This window comes from Gopherus flavomarginatus, chromosome 14 (assembly GCF_025201925.1).
Source record: "Gopherus flavomarginatus isolate rGopFla2 chromosome 14, rGopFla2.mat.asm, whole genome shotgun sequence".
Classification (NCBI taxonomy): Eukaryota; Metazoa; Chordata; order Testudines; family Testudinidae; genus Gopherus; species Gopherus flavomarginatus.
Genome location: NC_066630.1, coordinates 602,760 through 624,856, shown reverse-complemented (window position 1 = coordinate 624,856; position 22,097 = coordinate 602,760). Strand labels below are relative to the sequence as shown.

The 22,097-nt window shown below is 45.7% G+C and overlaps 1 protein-coding gene across 5 annotated transcripts in view; it reads right to left on the bottom strand.

The window, feature by feature from the left end:
- IST1 (IST1 factor associated with ESCRT-III) overlaps positions 1 to 22,097 on the bottom strand; it is a 578,781-nt gene that overhangs the window by 4,229 nt on the left and 552,455 nt on the right. Inside the window, exons 1-7 of one of the 5 annotated variants that reach the window (XM_050922936.1) lie at positions 20,430 to 20,453; positions 5,086 to 5,185; positions 3,493 to 3,673; positions 2,874 to 2,961; positions 2,039 to 2,122; positions 1,533 to 1,643; positions 1,003 to 1,179 (exon numbers count right to left, since the gene is read on the bottom strand). In XM_050922936.1, coding sequence (XP_050778893.1) covers positions 1,003 to 1,179; positions 1,533 to 1,643; positions 2,039 to 2,122; positions 2,874 to 2,961; positions 3,493 to 3,673; positions 5,086 to 5,173 — 729 coding nt within the window. In that variant the 5' untranslated portion in view covers positions 5,174 to 5,185; positions 20,430 to 20,453. Of the gene's footprint in view, positions 1 to 1,002; positions 1,180 to 1,532; positions 1,644 to 2,038; positions 2,123 to 2,873; positions 2,962 to 3,492; positions 3,674 to 5,085; positions 5,190 to 8,953; positions 8,977 to 20,015; positions 20,118 to 20,222; positions 20,312 to 20,429; positions 20,454 to 22,097 lie in introns of those variants that run through there. The other 4 variants (XM_050922937.1, XM_050922938.1, XM_050922934.1 and 1 more) reach the window with 4 other exon arrangements.

Below are 22,097 nucleotides of genomic sequence, written 5' to 3'. Positions count from 1 at the left end.
AGAGGAAAGTCAGCAGAGCCAAGGGTGGAACCGGTGGCAGCTTTGGGTTTCACTGTATCATCAGTGATCACCATCATGTCTGGAAACGCATTGAAGGATATATATCGGCCAAGAAAACATCTCAAATATGCCTCAGACACTGACACTCCAGTGGCAAGCCCAGCCTCAGTGCACTAGAAATGGTTTTACTCACCAGATCAAATGCCATGGGGAATCCAGTGCCTCCAGGTACTAAAACCTGAACATTACATATTCCAGTGCACGCAGCTATCCGGCCAAGAGAGGAGAGAATGCCATGGCCCCAGTTCCTGAAGCATTCCACCCACATGCAGGGGCCATAGCATGATGCAGGACTCTCTTCGGGAATCTGGGCAGAGACCCTCCCAGGCTTGTACTGAATGGCCAGAGGTCTGGACACTGCCCAGGCCCAGGCTATCCGGGCAGAACGCACAGAGGCACCTATGGAGCATTTGCTGGGAATGGGATCCTGCTGCTGAGTGGCTGGACTGCCTCACAGCTTGCCTGCCCTGTGGAGAGCCCATCAGCAGAACCTTCCTTGGCTCTCTTTCCATCCTACAGGCCTGGCAAGGAGGAGGAGTTTCCCCTGAAGATCTCTGGTCCTTTCCCCCTCCCCTTACTGGCTCACAAAGAGTTCCTGCCAGTTCTTCTCTGCGTTCACCACCTAACAAAACTTACCCGAGTTCTTCAGCCTGTCTGGGCTTAGGGCGTCAAGCAGCTGCTGCCCCAGTGAGAGCATGCTACGGTCAGAGAAGGGAGAACCTCTTCCCACAGGATTCTCATTCTTTTAAGACAGAGGAAGGCTGCTGGAGCCCCTGGAAGGGGCAGTGAGCAACATCAGCCACATTGGCAATGTCTTCAGTCCCCGGCAGCGCCTCGCCCGCAGACATCCTTCAAACCCGCCAGCTAGCAGGCTGCCCCGCTACTTACGCCTCTCCTTTAGTCAGCGCGTAGGCTCCCGGGCGGCCAGACACACACACTCACCGGTCCCTTTATAGGTGGGTAGGGCGATGGCATGGGCATAGGCATTGGCACTACTCCATCAAGACCAACCAGCGGGGCCGTGAACCCACCGCCCCCTCCTCCACGTCCACCTTTCTTCTGGTCATCTATGAACCCGACGTCGATCAGATCCGCTTCAACACCAGTTGGGGCTTCAGCCTGAGGGGGGAGAAAGGGCTCGTGTTGCTAACCCAGAGAGCCTATGGCTGCCTTTGCAGTGTCAAGGTGACCCCCCTCACTAGGGGAGGCACCCGTGCCTGCTACAGCAGCATATGGGAAGGGGGGAACAAGAGGCAGGGTTCCTGGCTACTCCAATGCCCGTGAGAGGAGTGTATATGGAGCAGGTGAGAGGATAGAGCTCACTGCTACCTCAATGCCCACTAAAGGAGCCCAGGGTGGGGGCTGCTGCAAAGCACAATGCAGTGCCAGAGGAATGAGGGAGATGGTTTGGCTGTCAGAAGAGTGGCAGGGGAAGATACCAGCTCAGAGGTCTCCAGTTCTGCCCCACTCACCATCACCACCGAGTCAGGTTCATAGGGCACGTTGTAATTCTTCGCAATCTCAATCAGGTACCTCTCCACCAGGATTTTGGGAGGGGCCTCCACACTCAGCTTGTGCATCAGCTGGAACACAGGGACAGAGCCGTCAGCCAGCATGGCAGCAGCAAGGAGCTAGCATCCCTGGGCCGGGCTTGCAGCTATTGGGCAGCTAGGTGCAAGAGCTCCAGAGTGAGGCAGCTCCCTAGGACAGGGCTGCTGGAAGAAGACTCTGCTCAATGGCCTTGCTCCTCCAGCTGCTGCCAGCTCAACAGTAAGTGCCAGCCCCGCTGCATACTTCATGCCGCTGCAAGTCTGCACCCCAGGACTGCCCCAGGCGACATCTCAGTAAGGGGGGTTGCTTGTGCTATCTCAGCTCTGAGCACTCCCCAATGTGACATGAACCCTGGGAACAACTTGTGTGTCTGTATGTGACATGCAGCCCCCGCCCTGTCACTTAGCCTTCCCTGCTAGGCCGTTACCCTGTCATTGACTGTCCCGATCTGGTTTGTCCTGCATAGCTTGCCGTACTCCTTGCTGTACTTTGCACACAGTTGGTCAGCAACCTGCAGCGGAAAAGAAATTCTGGACAATTTGAGCAGAACAACATGTGTTTAGTACCAGCTCATCATCTGACTTCCTGTCTATTACAGGCCATGACATTTCCCCAGGTGCCCCTATATTGAGCCCAGTGACTGTAGTCACACTAAGCCATTTCAACTCTCAGGAGACTAAGATCTTGTGAGTCACGGAAAACAGAAGAGACTGAGGTGCACCAGATATGATATATCCAGATGATTCCAGCAGGTGATCCACACTCCATACTGTACAGGAAAGCAAAAGCCCCCAAAGTTCCCTGCCAACTGAAAATGGGAGAAAATTCCTTCCCGACTCCAAGTCTGGTGATCAGTTGGCCCTGAGCATGTAAACGAGAAACACCATTCAAGGAAAGAGATTCTCTGCATAACCTTGGTGGACTCCCAGGCTGTCCTGTCCCCAGCTGCGGCCAACCCCCAATGCATCAAAAGAAGGTAAAACAACCAGAATACATACAAAGCTTCCTCCCCACAATTCCACACACACCTCAACTCCTGTCCATGGTGGCTTTTGCACTGATGCGCTCTCATTCCCATGCGCTGGGTGCCCCAATCAACCACCCTACTCTGACCTCAAGGGTGCAGTCCTCCCTACAAAGATTCACCCATCTCTTGTTCCACACCGCCCAGGCTGGGAATATAAACCTCTGCCGCAGTTAACAGTCCCCAAAGGCCAGGGAGGTTGCCCCACAATCAGCACTGCAGACACAGCTCTACTCACAATTTTCAGCTCGGCCACTTCAGACTGTAGTCGTGGGGCAGCCCAGATTAGTGTGGAGACGGCTTCTGCCAGGCCAGTGTCCAGATCCCTACAGAGACACGAATCCATAGGTTACCCACCCCAGCTCTGCTGCTTGTGTGTGCAGCTCAAGAGCTGCCAGGCCTGAGGCACCCCTATCTTCCCCAGAAGAGCTGCCAGTCTGCCTGAGCCAGGGCAGATCTTTAGGGGTGTGTCTACACTGCACTACGCTGCCACCTGGCTTGGGCTAAGGGGCTGTTCAATTGTGGTATAGACATGCAGGCACAGGCTCAGGCTCAAACTCAGGCTCTGGGGTCCTGTGGGGGCGGGAGCGGGGAGTCCCAGAGCCCAGGCTCCTCCCAAGCTTGCACATCTACACTGCAATTAAACAGCCCCTTAGCCAGAACCAGCTGGCATGGACCAGCCACAGGGGTCTAAGCACAGTGTAGACAGACCCTCAGAAGGCTCAGCAGACTGACACACACACCCCCCTCCATGGGAAGCCCATGCCAAACTCTTGCTCTGTAGATAATGCCTTCCCAGGTCCCAGCGGGTCCTTCGCCCCCACTCCCCACAGGTAATTTTGTATTCAAGGTCTTACTTCATAGACTGAATCAAGCCAAAGCGAGCTAAGAGCAGGTCACAGTACAGCTCCAGGATCTCCATGGCCTCCACTAAGTAGTCTTCTCGGATGATGTGCTCCACACGGATCCGTGCTCGTTCATCCTTCCCTGATGCCAGGTAATCTGCAATCTCCTTCCTTGCCTTCTGGGCTAGCTCAGCTACAGGACAAGGCATGAGCGTTGGTTACCCAGTGGCCAAGAGCTGCCTGCCACCACCAGCACTGGAACTCATCTTATTCACTAGCTCCTTCCTCTCCTCTGGCAATGGCTTTGTAGAGCCCTCCCCCGTCCTCATCCAAGGCCTCCCTCAAGAGCACCTGTTTGTTTGGGCAGGGGCCAAGGACTCCAGGCTTTCTGGGAGGTGCTGGAACACCTTTGAGTGCTGTGGGCAATAATAAAAATGGAGGCACTGGGCATCCAGACACAGGGATCCTTCTGCCCGAATGTTTAGGGAGGAAGAGCATGGTCACCCTCAGATTCCACCTCAGGGCACAGAAGCTGCCCCCCCTGCAAGTCCCAGGCTGTGGGTTAAAGGCCATTGTACCAAAGGAGGAATGATCACTCACGTAACCCTTGAGCTTGCTTCAGCTACAGCTTTACTGAAGCCATCTTATCAGCTCAAGGTCCTGTCTTACTGGTCACATGCCAGAAAGAATTAATGGGGAGACTCCAGGACACTCCGCACCTTCTAGGTCTCATCAGCCCATCTCAAAAAATATATTGGAATTGGCAAAGGTTCAGAAAAGGGCAACAAAAATGTTAGGGGTATAGAATAGCTGTCATACGAGGAGAGATTAATAAGACTGGGACTCTTCAGCTTGGAAAAGAGATGGCTAAGGGGGGATATGATCGAGGGCTATAAAATCATGACTGGTGTGGAGAAAAATAAATAAGGAAGTATTAGTCAGTCCTTCTCATAACACAAGAACTAGGGGTCACCAAATGAAATTAATAGGCAGCAGGTTTAAAACAAACAGAAGGAAGTATTTTTTCACATAATGCACAACCTGTTGAACTCTTTGCTAGAGGATGTTGAAGTCCCAGGCTATAACAGGATTCAAAAAAGAACTAGATAAATTCATGAAGGATAGGTCCATCGTGGCTATTAACCAGGGTGGGCAGGGATGGTGTCCCTAGCCTCTGTTTGCCAGGGGCTCAGAATGGGTGACAGGGCATGAATCACTTGATGATAACTTCTTCTATTCATTCCCTCTGGGGCACCTGGCATTGGCCACTATTGGAAGACAGTATACTGGGCTAGACTGACCTTTGACCAATATGGCCATTCTTAGTTCTAGGACACCCCGGGAACAGGGCATGATTTAAGCCCTGAGCCAATTTCCAGGGAAAGCCGAGGGCCCCAGATACATTGCTCTGCAGCTGCCTGCATCTTCCCTGCCCCAGTCCTTAGCCTCTCAAGCACTGGAACTTTTACAACAAGATGGAAACACCAACTGTGAGAACAGGGCTGGCACAATCAGCTGGGTCCAATTAGCAAGAGCAGCGAGTGCTGGGGTCAGGCAGAGAGCATGGTAGAGTTGACTCTGCAGCTACCACCACGAGATACCCACTTTTCTTTTTCTCCAGCAGTTTAAGGCGATTGATAACCAGGCGCAGGTTGACTCGCAAACGCTCAGCTTTGAACCCGGAGCCCAGCATGACGTTGAGTTCCTGCAGGAAGAAGAAAGGAGGGTCACTGGGCCTCCTGCAGCCCTCAAGTGTCCCTGCCCTCAAGTGTCCCTGCCAGTATAGAATCACCTCCTCCACCCCAATTCACCAAACTCGTAGATGTCTGAAAGACATGAATGGAACAAAAGTCTCTGTTCTGCTGTTTGTGCTAAAGCCCCCTGGAGCACCCAACCCTTCCTCTTCAGGGCACTCCCACACTCCACCTCAAGTGGAATAATCCTGCTCCATAGGCCTGGGAACAGGAGTTCCTTCTGAGTGGACTGGCTTAAATGACCCATTTCAATCATGAATAAGGCCCTGCTGGAATCGCGAGATGATTGTCAAATAATTGCAGCTGAGCTGCAGACAAGACATGGAAAAAAAAAATCACAGAAAAGTGATAATGGACCTTACATTGTGGTAATTTGGAAAAGCTGGGGTAAACCTATTTGTTTACGAAAAATTTTCTGGAACAATATAAACACTCAAGTAGTATGTTATACCTCTGAATTTTTTTGATAACCAAACATTTTGCTTCAACTATATTACAGCCAAAAAACCAGTGACCGGTCCAATATAAAATTCAGAAGACAGTCTTAACACAACTGCTTTAGAAATCAAGTTCAGTCCCTTTAGTCTTTTACATTTACAAGCACTGAATGTTAATGCAGTACAGCCCGCCACAGTAGTCTCCACATGCCCCATCTTTGCTTTGGGAAGACCTGTCCGTACCGAGATACTGCACACTTGGCATCCACAGAATTACACAAGATTGCTAGTGATAGCTTCGCTAGCCCTGCTAACTCTGGAAAACACTGCAGAACTGCAGATAAATCCCCAAACTCTCAAGATCATTTAAAAATGGGTATGGGGAAGCTGTGCTTTAGCTTCACGGCCAAACATAGGGCTTGCCTCCAGGGGGAGCCCCTGCGCTTGTTTCACATCAAATACCCAAATTGCTGTTATAAAGGCTAGTGGGGGCTGCGTGAAGCTTGGTCCTTGCTCACCAGGTCTGGCAACCCACTCTTCTGTGTTCCTGTCGTGTTCCTTGTTTGTCTGCTGTTTCCCACGAAAGCTCATGCTCCAAAACGTCTGTTAGTCTATAAGGTGCCACAGGATTCTTTGCTGCTTTTACAGATCCAGACTAACACGGCTACCCTCTGATACTCTGTGAAAAAACCATTCTGCTCTGCATCTTCACGATGCTTTTCTTTTCAATTGAAGTCTGCCCAGTGTGTCAAGTCCATTACAGTACTGGGCAATTGATGGACAGAGAGAGAACACAACTCCAAAGATTTAATGGTTTGCATCAATGGTTTGGCATTCTGAGCATTCGCAGCTCTGTGCCCCTGCCCATTCCAGGTAGGATCCAGGGATGGGCTCAGATAGCCCAAGGTTTGCTATTGTGAAGGGCATTATACTCAGAGTGTACTGTATTGCCAAAGCTACCTAAGTTAAGGTAGGAAATACTAATGGGGAAGAAAAGTGTGTGTTGCTAACCTCAAAATACATGTAAAATAGTCATGTAAGCAGTATAAGTAAGTGTCTGTGAAATTTTAGTTTGCACTGACTTCACTAGTGCGTTTTTGTATCCTGTTGTAAAACTAAACAAATATCTAGATGAGTTGATGTACCCTCTGGAAGACCTCTGTGTACCCCCAGGGGTATGCGTACCCCTTGTTGAGAACCCCTGGGTTAGATTAGCTAACCCTTCCTGTCCCTTCTAACCCTACGGTTTTTGGATTTCAGTTCAGCTTGTTTTGCTCAGTGACTAGCTCACTGACAATTGACTGTTCAAAGCAAGCAAATAAAAATCAAAATTGTGGTGGAAGCCTAATACTGCAGGATCTGCAATATTGCAAATGAAGTAGGGTCGAAATCCTGAATCCATAAGCAGGAAACTTTGATTAAAATAAAACCTTTTAATCTTGTTTTGTATTTGTACTTTCCAAAGGGAAAGCTGACTCATTATTTGGTACCCATTAAAACATGATGGTTTACAACTCAATCTGGTGATAGTTTTTGCTAGCCAGGAGGACCAGCTACATTTATTTTTAAGCAATGTATCTATTATGTAGCTTAACATATTCAGATTCATGATTTTTACTTTATGTTAGAATATAGTGAATGATGCTTTTCTTATTTACTAGATTAATTTTTTCTTTGTGATGGGTTAAGCTCTATTTAGATGGAAACTGGGATTCAATTAAAATTGCACACAACCAGCATTTTTAAAAACTGGGTTTTCAGTAACTACCTTATACCCAGCATATTAAATATTTGTATTTAAAACTAAATTATTTATTAAGCAAAGCAAGTATTATCTGCAGTTAGTGAACTGAACTCATTGTTTCTCGTCACCATGTCCTTCAAGATTTTAGCACTAGTAAATCTTCTCTCACACCTTGTTTTCCTCTTCCAATCTATAAATAAAAACAAGATTCCCTGCTTTTTCAATTCCACATCTGTTTCTCAATTTTCAGCGAGCTAGTCATTGAGCAAAACAAGCTGAATCCAAAAATCATAGGGTTAGAAGGGACAGCAATGGTTAGCTAGTCTAACCCAGGGGTTCGCATACCCCTGGGGGTACACAGAGGTCTTCCAGAGGGTACATTAACTCATCTAGATATTTGTTTAGTTTTACAACAGGATACAAAAAAGCACTAGTGAAGTCAGTACAAACTAAAATTTCACACTTACTTATGCTGCTCTGTATACTATACACTGAAATGCAAGTGCGATATTTATATTCCAAGTGATTTATTTTTCATCATTATATGGTAAAAATGAGAACGATTTTTCAGCACTAGTGTATCGTGACATGTATTTTTAGGTCAGATTTTGTAAGCAAGTAGTTTTAAAGTGAGGTGTAACTTGGGAGTACAGAAGACAAATCAGACTCCTGAACGGGGTACAGTCATCTGGAAAGATTGAGAGCCACTGGTCTAACCCCTGCCAGGATGCAGGATTCTGATGAAGAAAATATTCTCTCTGCAGCTGTAGAAGAGTCTCCTGCTGCTAAAAGCTGGCTTAGCACTCACTCTTGTTGCATGTGCTTATCCAGTTACCTCCACCAGTTCAGTTGGTTTGGCTTTCTTTAACATTTCTACAGCAAACATGTACTGCTTGAATAGTTTAGAACTGTAGGGCTGGAAAGGACCTCAAGAGGTCATTGAGTCCATCCCCTAATGCTGATGCAGGGCAAAATAAACCTAGACCAGGGGCTGTCAAACTGGGGGTTGGGACCCCACAAGGGGTTGTGAGCTGTCAGCTTCCACCTCAAACCCTGCTTTGCCTCCCACATTTATAATGGTGTTAAATATATAAAAAAGTGTTTTTAATTTATTGGGAGAGGGGGGTCACACTCAGAGGCTTCCTATGTGAAAGGGGTCACCAGTACAAAAGTTTGAGAATCACTGACCTAGACCATCCCTGAGACGTGTTCTTAAACACCCCCAATGATTGGGATTCTACAACTTCCTTTTGTAACCTATTCCAGTTTCTATCCATCTTTATAGTTAGAAAGTTTTCTCTAACAACACATCCCAACTTCCTACCTTCTGTTAGTCACCTTTCCTCATATTTACCCTTTAGCTTTTATCACCTTCCCCCTTTGAACCTAGTTTAAACTTTATAGGCTGTCAATTTCAATTTCAAAAATGATTTTTTTTAAATAAAAATGTATTTAATGTTTAAAAATATATATATTTTAAAACCCTATTGGTATACACTCTGGTTTAGCTCCTCCCTGTCCCAGTCACAGCCAATCACCTGTCATCTAGGAGGAGGAGGAGGAGGGACTGCAGACTCCCATTTTCTCTGTAAACAAAGTGAACAGTGATGAATAAACTCCATTTACATAGACAATAAGAGGTGCCTTAGAGATCCACCAGTTTGTGACTGGCAGGACAGCACGTGTCCAAGCAATCTGTGGGACGAAAGGACAAGCCTCTCTGCCCAAGTCTTGGCCATTTTCATTATGAAAGCATCGTTAGCAGCAGGTAAGGTAGCCTTGGGTTGTTTGGTTAAATGAGGTTTCAATTACTGTGTTAGGGATTTAAGAGTGGGGTTTTCAGAAGCATTTACCATTGTGAGGTGCCAGTTAGGCCCCCCACTCTCTTAGGCCCTATGAAAATCCTAGTTTAAAACAAATATTTATCAATCAAAATCACACCACAATGAATGACTTGTCCCTGACTCCGCTTCCAAGGTCAGAAAAGAGCACATTGGTCATCTAGTCTGACCTTCTGCATAGCCACAAGCCAGAGACCTGCCCCACAATAATCCCTAGGGTAGATTTCTGAGAAAAGCATCCAATCCTCATTTTTAGATGGTCAGTGACGGAGAATCCACAGGTAAAAATTGTTCCAGTGGCTAATTAGCACCACTGTTAAGAATGCCCTTCCTAATTACAATGTTTTAGGACTTGAAAAGGACGTTAAATGAAAAGCTGAACAAAGTCTTGTACATAGACTAGGGTTGGTTTTGGGTTTCCTGCCCCAAAATTAGCTGTTAGCACTATGTGCTGTAAGAGTTTCTAATCAGGCCACAGAAGCAGATATACAATTACACCTATCAAATCTTTGGTTGGCCTTACTAAGTCCATAGAGTGGGAGAAAAATATAGCTGATCATGAACTCAGGGGTCACAGCTGCAGAAGAGGAAGAAGAGAAGAAATATAATATATGAGCTGCCAGCCAAAAGTGGTAGAGGAATGTCCAGGGAACAAGAGACCCAGATAACTAAACAGGAGGATAGGGGGCAGGGCATCCTGGGGAGCCAGAGAGAAAAGTATGCAGAAGAGCCTACAAGCATATGTCTACAAGTGTGTGTAATGGGCTGGAAGAGAACATGTCAGAGGCCCAGATGGAATGAAGACCAAAAGGAGATACTATAGTGTGAAAAATCACATTAAACATTTTATTTGTAGTAACTGACCACTTGTTAGCACTGTCATAACCTTAGTCCCAGATTTGGACCTTAGCGTCCAAAATATGGGGGTTAGCATGAAAACCTCCAAGCTTAGTTACCAGCTTCGACCTGGTACTTGCTGCCACCACCCAAAAAATTAGAGTGTTTTGGGGCACTCTGGTCCCCCTGAAAAACCTTCCCTGGGGACCCCAAGACCCAAATCCCTTGAGTCTCACAACAAAGGGAAATAATCCTTTTTCCCTTCCCCCCTCCAGGTGCTCCTGGAGAGATACACAGACACAAGCTCTGTGAAACTACACAGAGTGACTTCCCCTCTCTGTTCCCAATCCTGGAAACAAAAAGTACTTTCCTATTCCCCCAGAGGGAATGCAAAATCAGGCTAGCAAATCCAACACACACAGATCTCCCCCCCTGATTTCTTCCTCCCACCAATTCCCTGGTGAGTACAGACTCAATTTCCCTGAAGTAAAGAAAAACTCCAACAGGTCTTAAAAGAAAGCTTTATATAAAAAAGAAAGAAAAATACATACCAATGGTCTCTCTGTATTAAGATGATACAATACAGGGTTAATTGCTTAAAAGAATATTGAATAAACAGCCTTATTCAAAAAGAATACAAATCAAAGCACTCCAGCACTTATATTCATGCAAATACCAAAGAAAAGAAACCATATAACTTACTATCTGATCTCTTTGTCCTTACACTTAGAAACAGAAGACTAGAAAGTAGAAACTACTTCTCCAAAGCTCAGAGAAAGCAGGCAGACAGACAAAAGACTCAGACACTCAATTCCCTCCACCCAAAGTTGAAAAAATCCGGTTTCCTGATTGGTCCTCTGGTCAGGTGCTTCAGGTGAAAGAGACATTAACCCTTAGCTATCTGTTTATGACAAGCACATTGAACAAACTTTAGTATACTAAAATGTGTTTGTACAAGATAAATATGGTACACCTCTACCGCAATATAATGCGACCCGATATAACACGAATTCAGATATAATGCAGTGCTGGGGGTGGGGTGGGGACCCTGCTTTGCTCCATCGGAGCACGCAAGTTCAATGTAACGTGGTTTCACCTATAATGTGGTAAGATTTTTTGGCACTTGAGGACAATTTTATATCGGGGTAGAGGTGTACTATAAATACTTACATATAGTTAGAATATAACTGTACAATAAAGGGTGGATAAAAATGAATTAAAAAAATTGTTTTTAAATATAAACCTGTTTCAACGCCTATGCTAAGACCCAATCGTAATATAATCTATTAAATAATTTAAATTAAAAAATTCCACCAGTATGTGTGCTGCTAAGTTTTAAAGAAAATCAAACCACTGAAACTGGTGACTGACTAAGCACCTGGAATCAGTTTGCTGAAGTAATAAACCAGAGAGGCTACTGCTGTCAAAAGTTGCAGCTTCAGAGAGAGTATTTTCTTCATTTCGGTTTATTCAACTAGTTCAGTTCAATGACTAGCTCATGCAAAGTCAAGAAGCCAGTTGGGAGCTGATAAAGCAGAAAAGGTTATTTTCCTCTTCCAAAACATGAATAAAAGCTAGGTGTGAGAGGATGAGATCTGCTAGTTCTAAAATCTTAATGAACGTGATCAGAGACAATCACGTCAAAACACTAATTGGAGAGAATACCTCCTTTAAGAACTCAGTTTTAAATGTAAAATGTTTTGATAAACATATTTCCTTATGTATCCAAGTTACTTTTATTTACCAAATAGAAAATTAAAATGCACATTTTGGATTGAATTCCAATTTCAATCCAAATGGAGCTTGACACAAATAAGCATAAAATTATTCATTTAGGAAATAAGAAATGCATCATTCATCATTTTCTAACATAAAAATGTAAACATTAAAAAAATCTGGATAAATGTATGTTAAGCTATATAATTACTTAAATAACTAGATATAATGTATTGTCCTGGTTAACAAAGACCACCTGGTTTTGTGTTCAGACTGTATGTAGTTAAAACATGCTGACTGGGAGTGGTTACCAACCAATAAAAAATAAACTTCCCTTTAGGGAAATAAAGTAGAAATGCAAAACACAAACAAAAAAATCCCCCAAAACAGCGATTTAAATCACTGATTTAAAAATCAATCAACCCCACTACAATATTATAATGTGGTTATATTAGCAATATATACAAACATATTTCAATATAAAGTACAGTGAGATCTGTACAAAAGACCACTCATGTAGGCAACTCTAATCCTAGCCACAAAGTATTTCCAAAACATTGGTAGTTTTGTTCCTCCTTTGTCAAAAGACCACCTCTGCTAAGTAACATATTTTGCTTTCCTTGAATAACTGTTTGAGTTTCACTTTTTGTTTTGTTTTTTTTTTAATTGATGCACTCTGCCTTTATGGTGATGGGTGTGGCATGAATTACAAATGTAAGTAACAAAAAATAAGGGTGACGTTTGTTTATTGGTAACTATGTCAGTACAGGCTGTTTCTGGAATGTGTAATAGGAATTTTCACAAGTGTAGATGTGAAAGTCAGGTACTGAAATTAAATATCATAGAAACTGACATCTTCAAGACCAAACCCCTTGAAGTTCATACATACTCATATCCTCCTTTTATGGAAATATTTTTACTTATGGTAAAATTCTTCCTAGTGTTTGTACTTATTGTTACATAACCATAACTTTCACTTGATGTGTTTTTGGATGGGAACAGTAATGTGAGTGTGAGGAGTTAAACATCATGAAGAACTTAAAGTCTAAGCCCCTATTTTCAGGCAAATAACATGCCAGAAAAACTACTCTTTGGGCTGAGCTTTCTTATGCTGTGTCTCAGGGCAGAAGGGAATTTGTTCAAAAAGTTGGTACAGCTCCTTTTTGCTGTTATTTAGGTGGTCAGGTTGAGAATCAGTTTCCACACAAGACATTTCAAGTTTTTTTGCACTTGGATAAGTTGTATTTAAAAGGTTCAAAGTTTGCCTGCCCCTCCCTGCTATGAAGAACATGGCTTTGCCACTCAGGAAAAGTAGTTGCAAAATGAGTTTACTGACCAGCAAAAAACAGGTGTCCAGAACAAAGCGAACGCTATTTATCTTCCTGATTTAAGGATCACATTGGGTGCAGCTATCCAAATACATTCATGTAAAGGTATCAGTGAGTGAACAGGTTTTGATCACTCATTCTGCTTTTTTCAAACCTAAAACTTAAATTAAAACAGAACTGCAATATTATGAGTGAGATTTGTACAAGCAGAGATGTCAGAATTTTTTAAATTATTATTCTCAGAGGTATCACGATGAGCCACCTTGCCCTCTCTCAGGGCTTGAAAACCCTTGACAGGCAAGTGAATCAGCTTGGCTTTATACATACTAGAGGAGAAGCAGAGCAGCACTAGAGGCTGCTACTCCTTTCCCTATAGGGGAGGAAGGAACGCTCTTCACTGAACCAAGTGCAAAGCGGAGAAGAAAGAGGTGGACATGTTTTATTAACATAGGATTTCGCATTTTAGAGAAGTCAGATGAACAGCAAGCAGCACAAGTGCCGCGGAGCCTAGCTACCCTGTCACAATAGCATCTCTGCGCTCTACTCAGCTAGGACTACAACTAGCCATATTCCAAAGCAGAGACAGAGACTAATTCAATACAGACCAGACAGCATACAGGCCTTGTGCTCCCATCCCCATTCTTCAGCACTGGTGTAAACACAACCCCTTGCTATGTCAAACCTAATTAAGAGTGTAAACTCCCCAAGGACTTGTGTGTCTTGCTGCCTATAAAATGCTGCACACACGAGGCTAAAGAAATAAAAAATAAGGAAGTCCTAAGAACAAAAAGGTACCGTCCAATGTTTTCTCTCTTCCACCCTTTATCTTGTCTATGTAGATTGTAAACCCTTTGGACAGAGTCTTCTCGTACTCCAGGTTTGCACAGTGTCTAATACAATGGGGCCGCAATCACTACTATAATACAAGTAATACATTTTGTATTCACAGCACTAGCAGCTATAAAGTCTAAGATGTTTGATGGAGCAGAGAGCACTCTTACCTTAGGAATAGGCAAACTGAATCAGACAGATATCCCTATTTAAGGAAAGTAGTAAATTACGATGCCATGTCCACAACAATTTGTATCCATCTTAGACACTTATCTGGCCCCCATCCCTGCAGCATCTGAGCACCCTTGTGGGAACACACCACAGAATCATAGAAATACAGTGCTGGAAGCCTCCTGCACCAAGGCAGGACCAAGTAAACCTAGGCCATTCCTGACAGGTGTTTGTCGAACCTGTTCTTAAAAATCTCCAGTGAAGGGGATTCCACAGCCTCCCTTGGAAGCTTGTTCCAGAACTTAATTACCACAATTGTTAGGAAGATTTTCCTATAACCTCTCTCTCACTGCAAATTACACCCATGACCAATGTTCCCTCTAATTTTTTCCATCTATGTGCAGAATAAATTTTGTTCTGTGCACCAACGTAATGTGTGGAGGTGCGTCACCAGTAGAAACAAAAAAACGTAGATTATAATATATATGTTTTAAAAGTTACCATAGCGATAATTACTCCAGCCAGGAGAGGTTAGGCATTTTAGAACTCTACTCAAAGAATTAAATTTAACTGTAAGAGAAATAAAAATTATGAAATGCATAGACCAGTCAAAAAAATTAAAACAACACATTTTGAAAGACTAAAATTACAGAGAATATATATACATTGCAGGAAGTACCAAGATGTAACAACAATAATACAAGTGCGTGTGCGTGAGAGAGAGAGAAAGAAAGAGGGAGAGAGAGAGAGCACCCGTGCTGGCTGCTGGGAATATTCTGAGAGACGCCGTACGTGATCTCTTTAAGGCACTCGCTAAAGCTCTCCTGCTCTTGGGCCCTGACCCCCCTCCGCTGCTCTGTGGAGATGGGGTACATGGGTAGGGGGAGCCAGTGAGAGAGAGATTGTGTGTGCTGGCTGCTGGGGAAGCCTATGAGAGATGTATGCTGTCTCTAAGGCCCTCACTCGCTGCCCAAAAGGCTTCTTCAGACCTCGGACCACAGCAGCTCTCTCCTGCGTTGACTCCTGAGCCCTGCCCATAGGTGCTGGAACTAAGGGTGTGGGGGGTGCTGCAGCACTCCCTGACTTGAAGTGGTTCCCATTATATATAGGGTTTAGTTTGGTTCAATGGCTCTCAGCACCCCTACTATAAACATTGATCCATAGCCCATCCCCTCTCCCCGGCTCTACAGAGATGGGGGGCTGGGGGAATGGGACGCTCTGACATCAGCACTCCCCTCTTCCCCACACACAGCACAGCCAGCAGGAAGGTCCCGGGAGCAGCTGGCCAGGGGCTCAAAGCAGAGGGTAGAGCAACATGGCAGCAAAACAGCAGGGGGAGAGGCACCTGAACACATGCTGCTGGATGTGTGCAGCTCTGCTAATCAAGAGCGCAACGTTTGAATCGCTCCTGGTAAGCCGTCCAATTGCGCAGCTTAGAGGGAACACAGCCCATGACTCCCTGTCCTGCCTTCAGCGAACATGGATCATTGTCCTCTTTACAACAGCCCTTTTTGGTTCACATTTCCACTTTTTGTAGGATTCCTTTTTGATGTCAGGTCATTAAAGAGCTCCTGATAGAGCAATATTGGCCTCTTACTACCTTCCTATCTTTGTTTTGCACTGGGATAGTTTCCAGTTGTGCCTTTAATATGGTCTTCTTGAAAAACTGCCAGCTCTCCTAAACTCCTTGTATTTTCTTCCCATGGGATTTTTTCTACCAGATCCCCGAGTTTGTTAAAGTCTGCTTTTTTTCAAGTCGATTATTCGTATTTTGCTGTTCTTACTCCTTCCTTTGTCACACAAAACTAAGCTTAAAGTCCTCCATCATTTATAATGCTGTAAAGGGGATTCATGACTTTTACTGCTCTTTCCCCTAAGTACGTGGAGGGATTTGCAGATTTTCTAGTTTCTCACACATTGATTATTCCATTAAGAACCGAACTCAAGCATCTGATATTTTAACAGAACCCTCGTGTCCAATAATGATGAGCATGGTATACATACTTACAAGATTTGCATACTTACCCAACTGCCAAAGTTTCAAATTCTGAATTTTTTTTAAGCACAGCATGGGTCAGATTTCGAGGAAGGAGGCAATAAACTGTCTCTGCAGCTCAAAGGGTAATTTCTCCTGTTTTAGCACCTGTCTCTGATCCCACTAGGTGCAACTCCCACAATGGACACAAATCAATGTTTTAAAATAATTTTACATTTGATATTTAAGTTTACACTTGTTTTAAACTTACAGTTGAATGTACAGCCATCTGCTTTACAGGCAAAGTGCCCTAACCATTTCATTATTTAAATGAACTAGGCAATTCAGCCTGACCATCTTTAGGAGATGCTGCAAAATCTTCCTCTTCAGAAGAAAAAAAAACCCCACAAACTTTGAGCACCTTCCACATAATATCAATAGCAAAGTCCCTAGTGGACAGGTTCCTCCTCCCTTTTTGAGGTAAAGCCTTTGTCTTTGTTGATTTGACTGTACAGGCATTTGGGTGGTGGTGCGGGTGTTTGGTTAAATGAGGTATCCATGTTAAGACTCATGCTTGCTATGATAGTTACTATAGCAATCAGCTAGGCTATAAAACCTTAAAATAAAACACATTAACTGACAGAGTAAAGTTTCCAAAAAGTAAGTACGAGATTTAGGAGCTTAAGTCCCATTGATTTTGCTCCACGGTCCCTTAGGCACTTTTGACAATTTAAACCATGGATCCTTTTCAGTGTAATATGGAGCCTTGGGCTCGTGAAACCCCCGCAACGAGCCAGTTCTGAAAGTGTGCGGAGTCAGTGGACGCTACACCCGGCTCATGAGACAGCTCATGGTGTCCGACACCATCAGGTGGTTCAGAGACATTTATATGGAACACATCACCAGACACCGCCAATACCACACTGAGTAATCGAGACAGCCGACCAGGGAAATAACCCACTTCCTTCTCTGACAGACCAAGGGACGCACCCCACCCATGTACTTATCCGCTACACCAAAACTGACTTGGACTCCTTATTCATTCCATGGGTGGCGTACCCGAGCCCACTTATCCGCTGACACTTTAAAAACCCTTGCACCCCAATCTGGGTCTATGCCAGTTATGTGATATGTATGTATCTTTTCATCCTTGCAAACGATATCTGTAACCCCCCATAACCCAAGCCTGACCCCAGATGTACAGTACCTTCCCTCTTAACTTGTGTACATTTCATTTCAAACATTCACTTTAATAATTTTTTTAAATCTGTTAAGTCAGTTTCTTCCATTGTCACCACAGTATGTATGTAAGACACATCACACTGCGTATGTAGCAATGACTTATTACACAGACAATGTCAATTTGAAAACTAGCCAATTAAAAACAAAATAGTTAGAAGTGGGCTCCGATCATAGGCATGTCTGAGTCCCCTGCCAAATTTTGTCATTTGCAGACACATTTTCCTCTTCCCTGATGCATGTGAAACGTCCACAAAAAACAAGGAAACAGTGACAGTGACTATCAAACACAGAAGTAAAATTAATTTTTCCCTCTTTTTCAGTTATAACAGAGGTTGCTGATGGCCCAGACAGCTGCCTGGTCACATGGTGCTAGCTCCTCATTTCCAGCTGCAACACTGTATTAGAAGATAGCTAGACTGCAATACCTTCCTAATATTACTTTCAACATAGACTTTAAGGTCAGAAGGGACCATTATGATCTGACCTCCTGCATAATGCAGGCCACAGAATCTCACCCATCCACTTCTATAACAAACTCCTAACCTATGTCTGAGTTATTGAAGTCCTCAAATTGTGGTTTGAAGACCTCAAGCTGCAGAGAATCCTCCAGCAAGTGACCCGTGCCCCACGTTGCAGAGGAAGGCGAAAAACCTCCAAGGTCTCTGCCAATCTGCCCTGGAGGAAAATTCCTTCCCAACCCCAAATATGGTGATCAGCTAAACCCTGAGCATGTGGGCAAGACTCACCAGCCAGCACCCAGGAAAGAATTCTCTAACAACTCAGATCCCAACCCATCTAACATCCCATCACAGACCACTGGGCATACTTACCTGCTGATAATCAAAGATCAATTGCTAAATTAATTGCCAAAATTAAGTTCTCCCATCATACCATCCCCTCCATAAATTTATCAAGCTTAGTCTTAAAGCCAGATACGTCTTTTGCCCCCACTACTCCCCTTGGAAGGCTGTTCCAGAACTTCACTCCTCTAACGTAAACAATTGTATAAGGTTGCAAGGCAGAGTGAGTGCTATTAAAGTTTGGGAATCCCTGAGTTATATTATTTCTAATGTTACTTACACCAATAGTAATCAAAGTGTTCAGACAGATGCAATCTTTCAGTTGACAGGGTCTCTAGACACTATGGATTGCTAGGAATAAGCAATGGTTAATTACTGTAAATCCATCCCTCCAACTGTAAAAGATAGGTCCCTCTATTTATGTAGTCTGCATTAATTGTATATTACTTCTCATATTTTAATCTGAAATTAGGCTCCTACCATTTCCCTTGATTGACAATAACATTAAGATATGTTAGATTGTGGAATAGTCTGCAATACAATACACAGTCAATTTTTTCCCTCAGTTTCATTACATCACTCATGAATCACTTTTGACCTCTTTAAAATAATTTCATTTCCTCCTTGATGTTTACCCTTGTCACATGCTTGTAGACTCATGTTCTCTCCCACTACTTACCTATCAATTAGCCAACACACACCTAGTGCATTCCACATTTCCTCAAAACACTTTATCTCCCTTACTTTTATGCTCTTCTCTACAGTTTCTCAAATCTGCCTCTCTTTTGGTAATGAAGTATCCAAGAATTAATCACATTTAAAACTGGTGTAGATGATGCAAAATTGCTGGCATATTCCATCCCAGATGCAGATGTATTCAATGGAACGTTAATATATGTAAAATGTTTAAGACTTATCTAGAGTTTCATAAATAGCATGCACATCCTTTACGGACAAATGAAGATGAGACTCTATGCTGAATAGCTTAAAATATGAGTTAAGACTAAAATTATAAGTGATAAAGAAGGAGAGCTGAAAAGATAAAAGTGTAAAGTCATCTGCTTAACCAACCTTTGGGGTGATAGCAAAATATCTGAAATACTATTCCGAACTAGTACAAGAATATTTTAATATTCTGGTTTTACTAGTTTAGTATAACACTGTGCAACTAACTCATCCCATGGACAAACGGGACTTCAGCAACTGAAAGGTAGGAGAGCAAGGAAGAGACCAATGGTGCTGCAGGAGCCCGGAACACACATAACAACAGTTACTCAGAGTAACAGACGGGGACCCTGCCCAGCCTCTTGCCCCTAACTTTCGGAGGGGGAGCATTACAGAGCCTGTGGCTGGACGCTGGAGGGGAAGCTCAGCTACCTCCATGCCCCACACACACACTTTGCTCCCTCCGTAGGCGCTCTGCCGCTGATCTCTGTAGTGCAGTGATCACCCAGGACCCCGCACACGGCCCCAGATGCTCGGCGCGGTACAAACACACCGCCCTGCCCTAGGCCTGGCAAAGTGGTTCCCAGCCCTTCTTCGTCTGCAGGCCTTAAACCCATTTCCAAGGGCGGCGCGGCCCCCGCGTCGGGACCGGCGGGAAGAGGGGAGGGGGGGAGAGGACGGGGCGGGGGGAGGCCCCGCGGCGGGACCGGCGGGAGGAGGGGGGGGGAGGCCCCGCGGCGGGACCGGCGGGGGGCCAGGAAAGCGCCGCCCCCAGCCAGCGAGGCAGTGAGGTGGCGGCCGTGCGGCAGCAACTCCTGCGCCGGGCGGCAAAGGGGGGCCGGGCCAGGCCGGGGTCTCTGTCAGACGGGCCGGAGCACGCGCGAGCAGCCGCACCGCCCGCTGCCCCCACTCACCGGCCGGGTCCCCGCGACAGGGCAGCAGTTGTCAGGCGCCAAAATGGCGGCGGCGCAGCCTGAGCCCTCCCGCGGGCGGAGCGATCCGCGGGGCTCGGGGCCGCCGCCCTGTGGGCCCGGGCCGCGCTGGGGCAGTAGGGCCCTGAGCTGGGCGGAGGGGGGGGGGGGGGGCTCAGACCCGACTTTACCTGCTGCAGGGATCGAAGCTGCCACTGTCCCGACCGACCGTGGAGCCACCCAGCCCGGAGTCGCTCCGCCTCCCCGAGCGCAGCCCGGCCCCGCTTCACCGGCCGGACGCTAGGTTCGGGGCGGGGCCTGGGGGGGAGGTTGGACTGACAGCCGCGTGCCCCCCCCCCACCAGCGCCTGGCCCTGCTCCCCCCCAGCCCCGATACAGCGCTTGGCCCCGCCCCCACCTCAGCGCCGATACAGCGCTTGGCCCCGCCCCCAGCTCCGTACAGGACTGGTTCCCCCCCAGCCCCGATATAGCGCCTGCCCCCGCCCCCAGCTCCGTAGAGCGCATGGCCCCGCCCCCAGCTCCGTACAGCGCTTGACCCCGCCCTCAGCCCCGATGCAGCGTCTGGCCGCGCCCCTCATGGCTGATACAGCGTATGGCCCCGTCCACAGCTCCGTACAGCGCCTGACCCCGATTCAGCGCTTGGCCCCGCCCACCAGCCATTGGCCCCGCCCCCAGCTCCGTACAGCGCTTGACCCCGCCCTCAGCCCCGATGCAGCGTCTGGCCGCGCCCCTCATGGCTGATACAGCGTATGGCCCCGTCCACAGCTCCGTACAGCGCCTGACCCCGATCCAGCGTGTGGCCCCGCCCCCACCTCCGTACAGCACCTGCCGCCCTCCGCCGAGACAGCGCCTGGCCTCGCCCCCAGCCTCGTACAGCACCTGGAGTTGTAGGGAGGTTGCGTTAGAAATATAGGAGGGTCTAGATCCCATCCGCCGGAAGGCGATTGGCTCGGGTCCATTGCTAAGAGGCTAGGTGTTTTCAGTGCAGTGTCATAGCATCAGCCCTGTAAAGAAAACTACCCCTGGTTTGTCCGGTGAGTCTGCCTGTGTCAGAAGGCCAGGTAGGGCCAATTGTCCTTTTCTAGTTTGACTGCTGTGACACTGAGCCAGAAAGGATTAAGCAACTAGCAGGCTAACTGACCCTAATTCAACCTTTAAAGACATATTAAGAAAGTATATAAATGGTAATTAAAGCCATTCCTTATCAATAGCTAACAAAGCATTTTAGAGTAGAGCTTTGACATTCAAACTTATTTGTGTGTTTACATATATCTTGTCAGATGTAAATCATGCAGCCAGATTAGCTTGTGGACACTAATTCACTTTGATGTCTTAATTGCATTATATTATGCCTGTGGATGGTTCAGTTAACCTTAAGATCAAAGATGTAAGATATTGCAGGAAATAATATTACTTACATTGTCCTCCATTTAAATTGTCTGTGCAATAATGGAATGCCTTGATAGTTTGAATGGATAATTGCGTTATGTCCATTCATACTATTAAGTATCAGAGGGGTAGCTGTGTTAGTCTGGATCTGTAAAAGCAGCAAAGAATCCTGTGGCACCTTATAGACTAACAGACGTTTTGGAGGGTGAATACCCACTTCATCAGATGCATGTAGTGGAAATTTCCAGGGGCAGGTATATATATGCAAGCAAGCTAGAGATAACGAGGTTAGTTCAATCAGGGAGGATGAGGCCCTGTTCTAGCAGTTGAGGTGTGAAAACCAAGGGAGGAGAAACTGGTTTTGTAGTTGGCAAGCCATTCACAGTCTTTGTTTAATCTTGAGCTGATGGTGTCAAATTTGCAGATGAACTGAAGCTCAGCAGTTTCTCTCATACTATTAATACCTGTGTTTACGTAGGCAATAGGGAATTTTACTTCAGAGCAACTATGTGCATTACCTATTCTTCACTCAAGGAAGTCCTGTTGTGTAATCACACTGTCAAGAGTACTATAGTTGCCTGCCAGAGATATGTACAAGAACTCTAGGACCTGGTCCTGTTATCTCAGATCTGCTTAAGCTTGGACAGGGGAAGATTGAGTAGCAAGACTGAGGTCT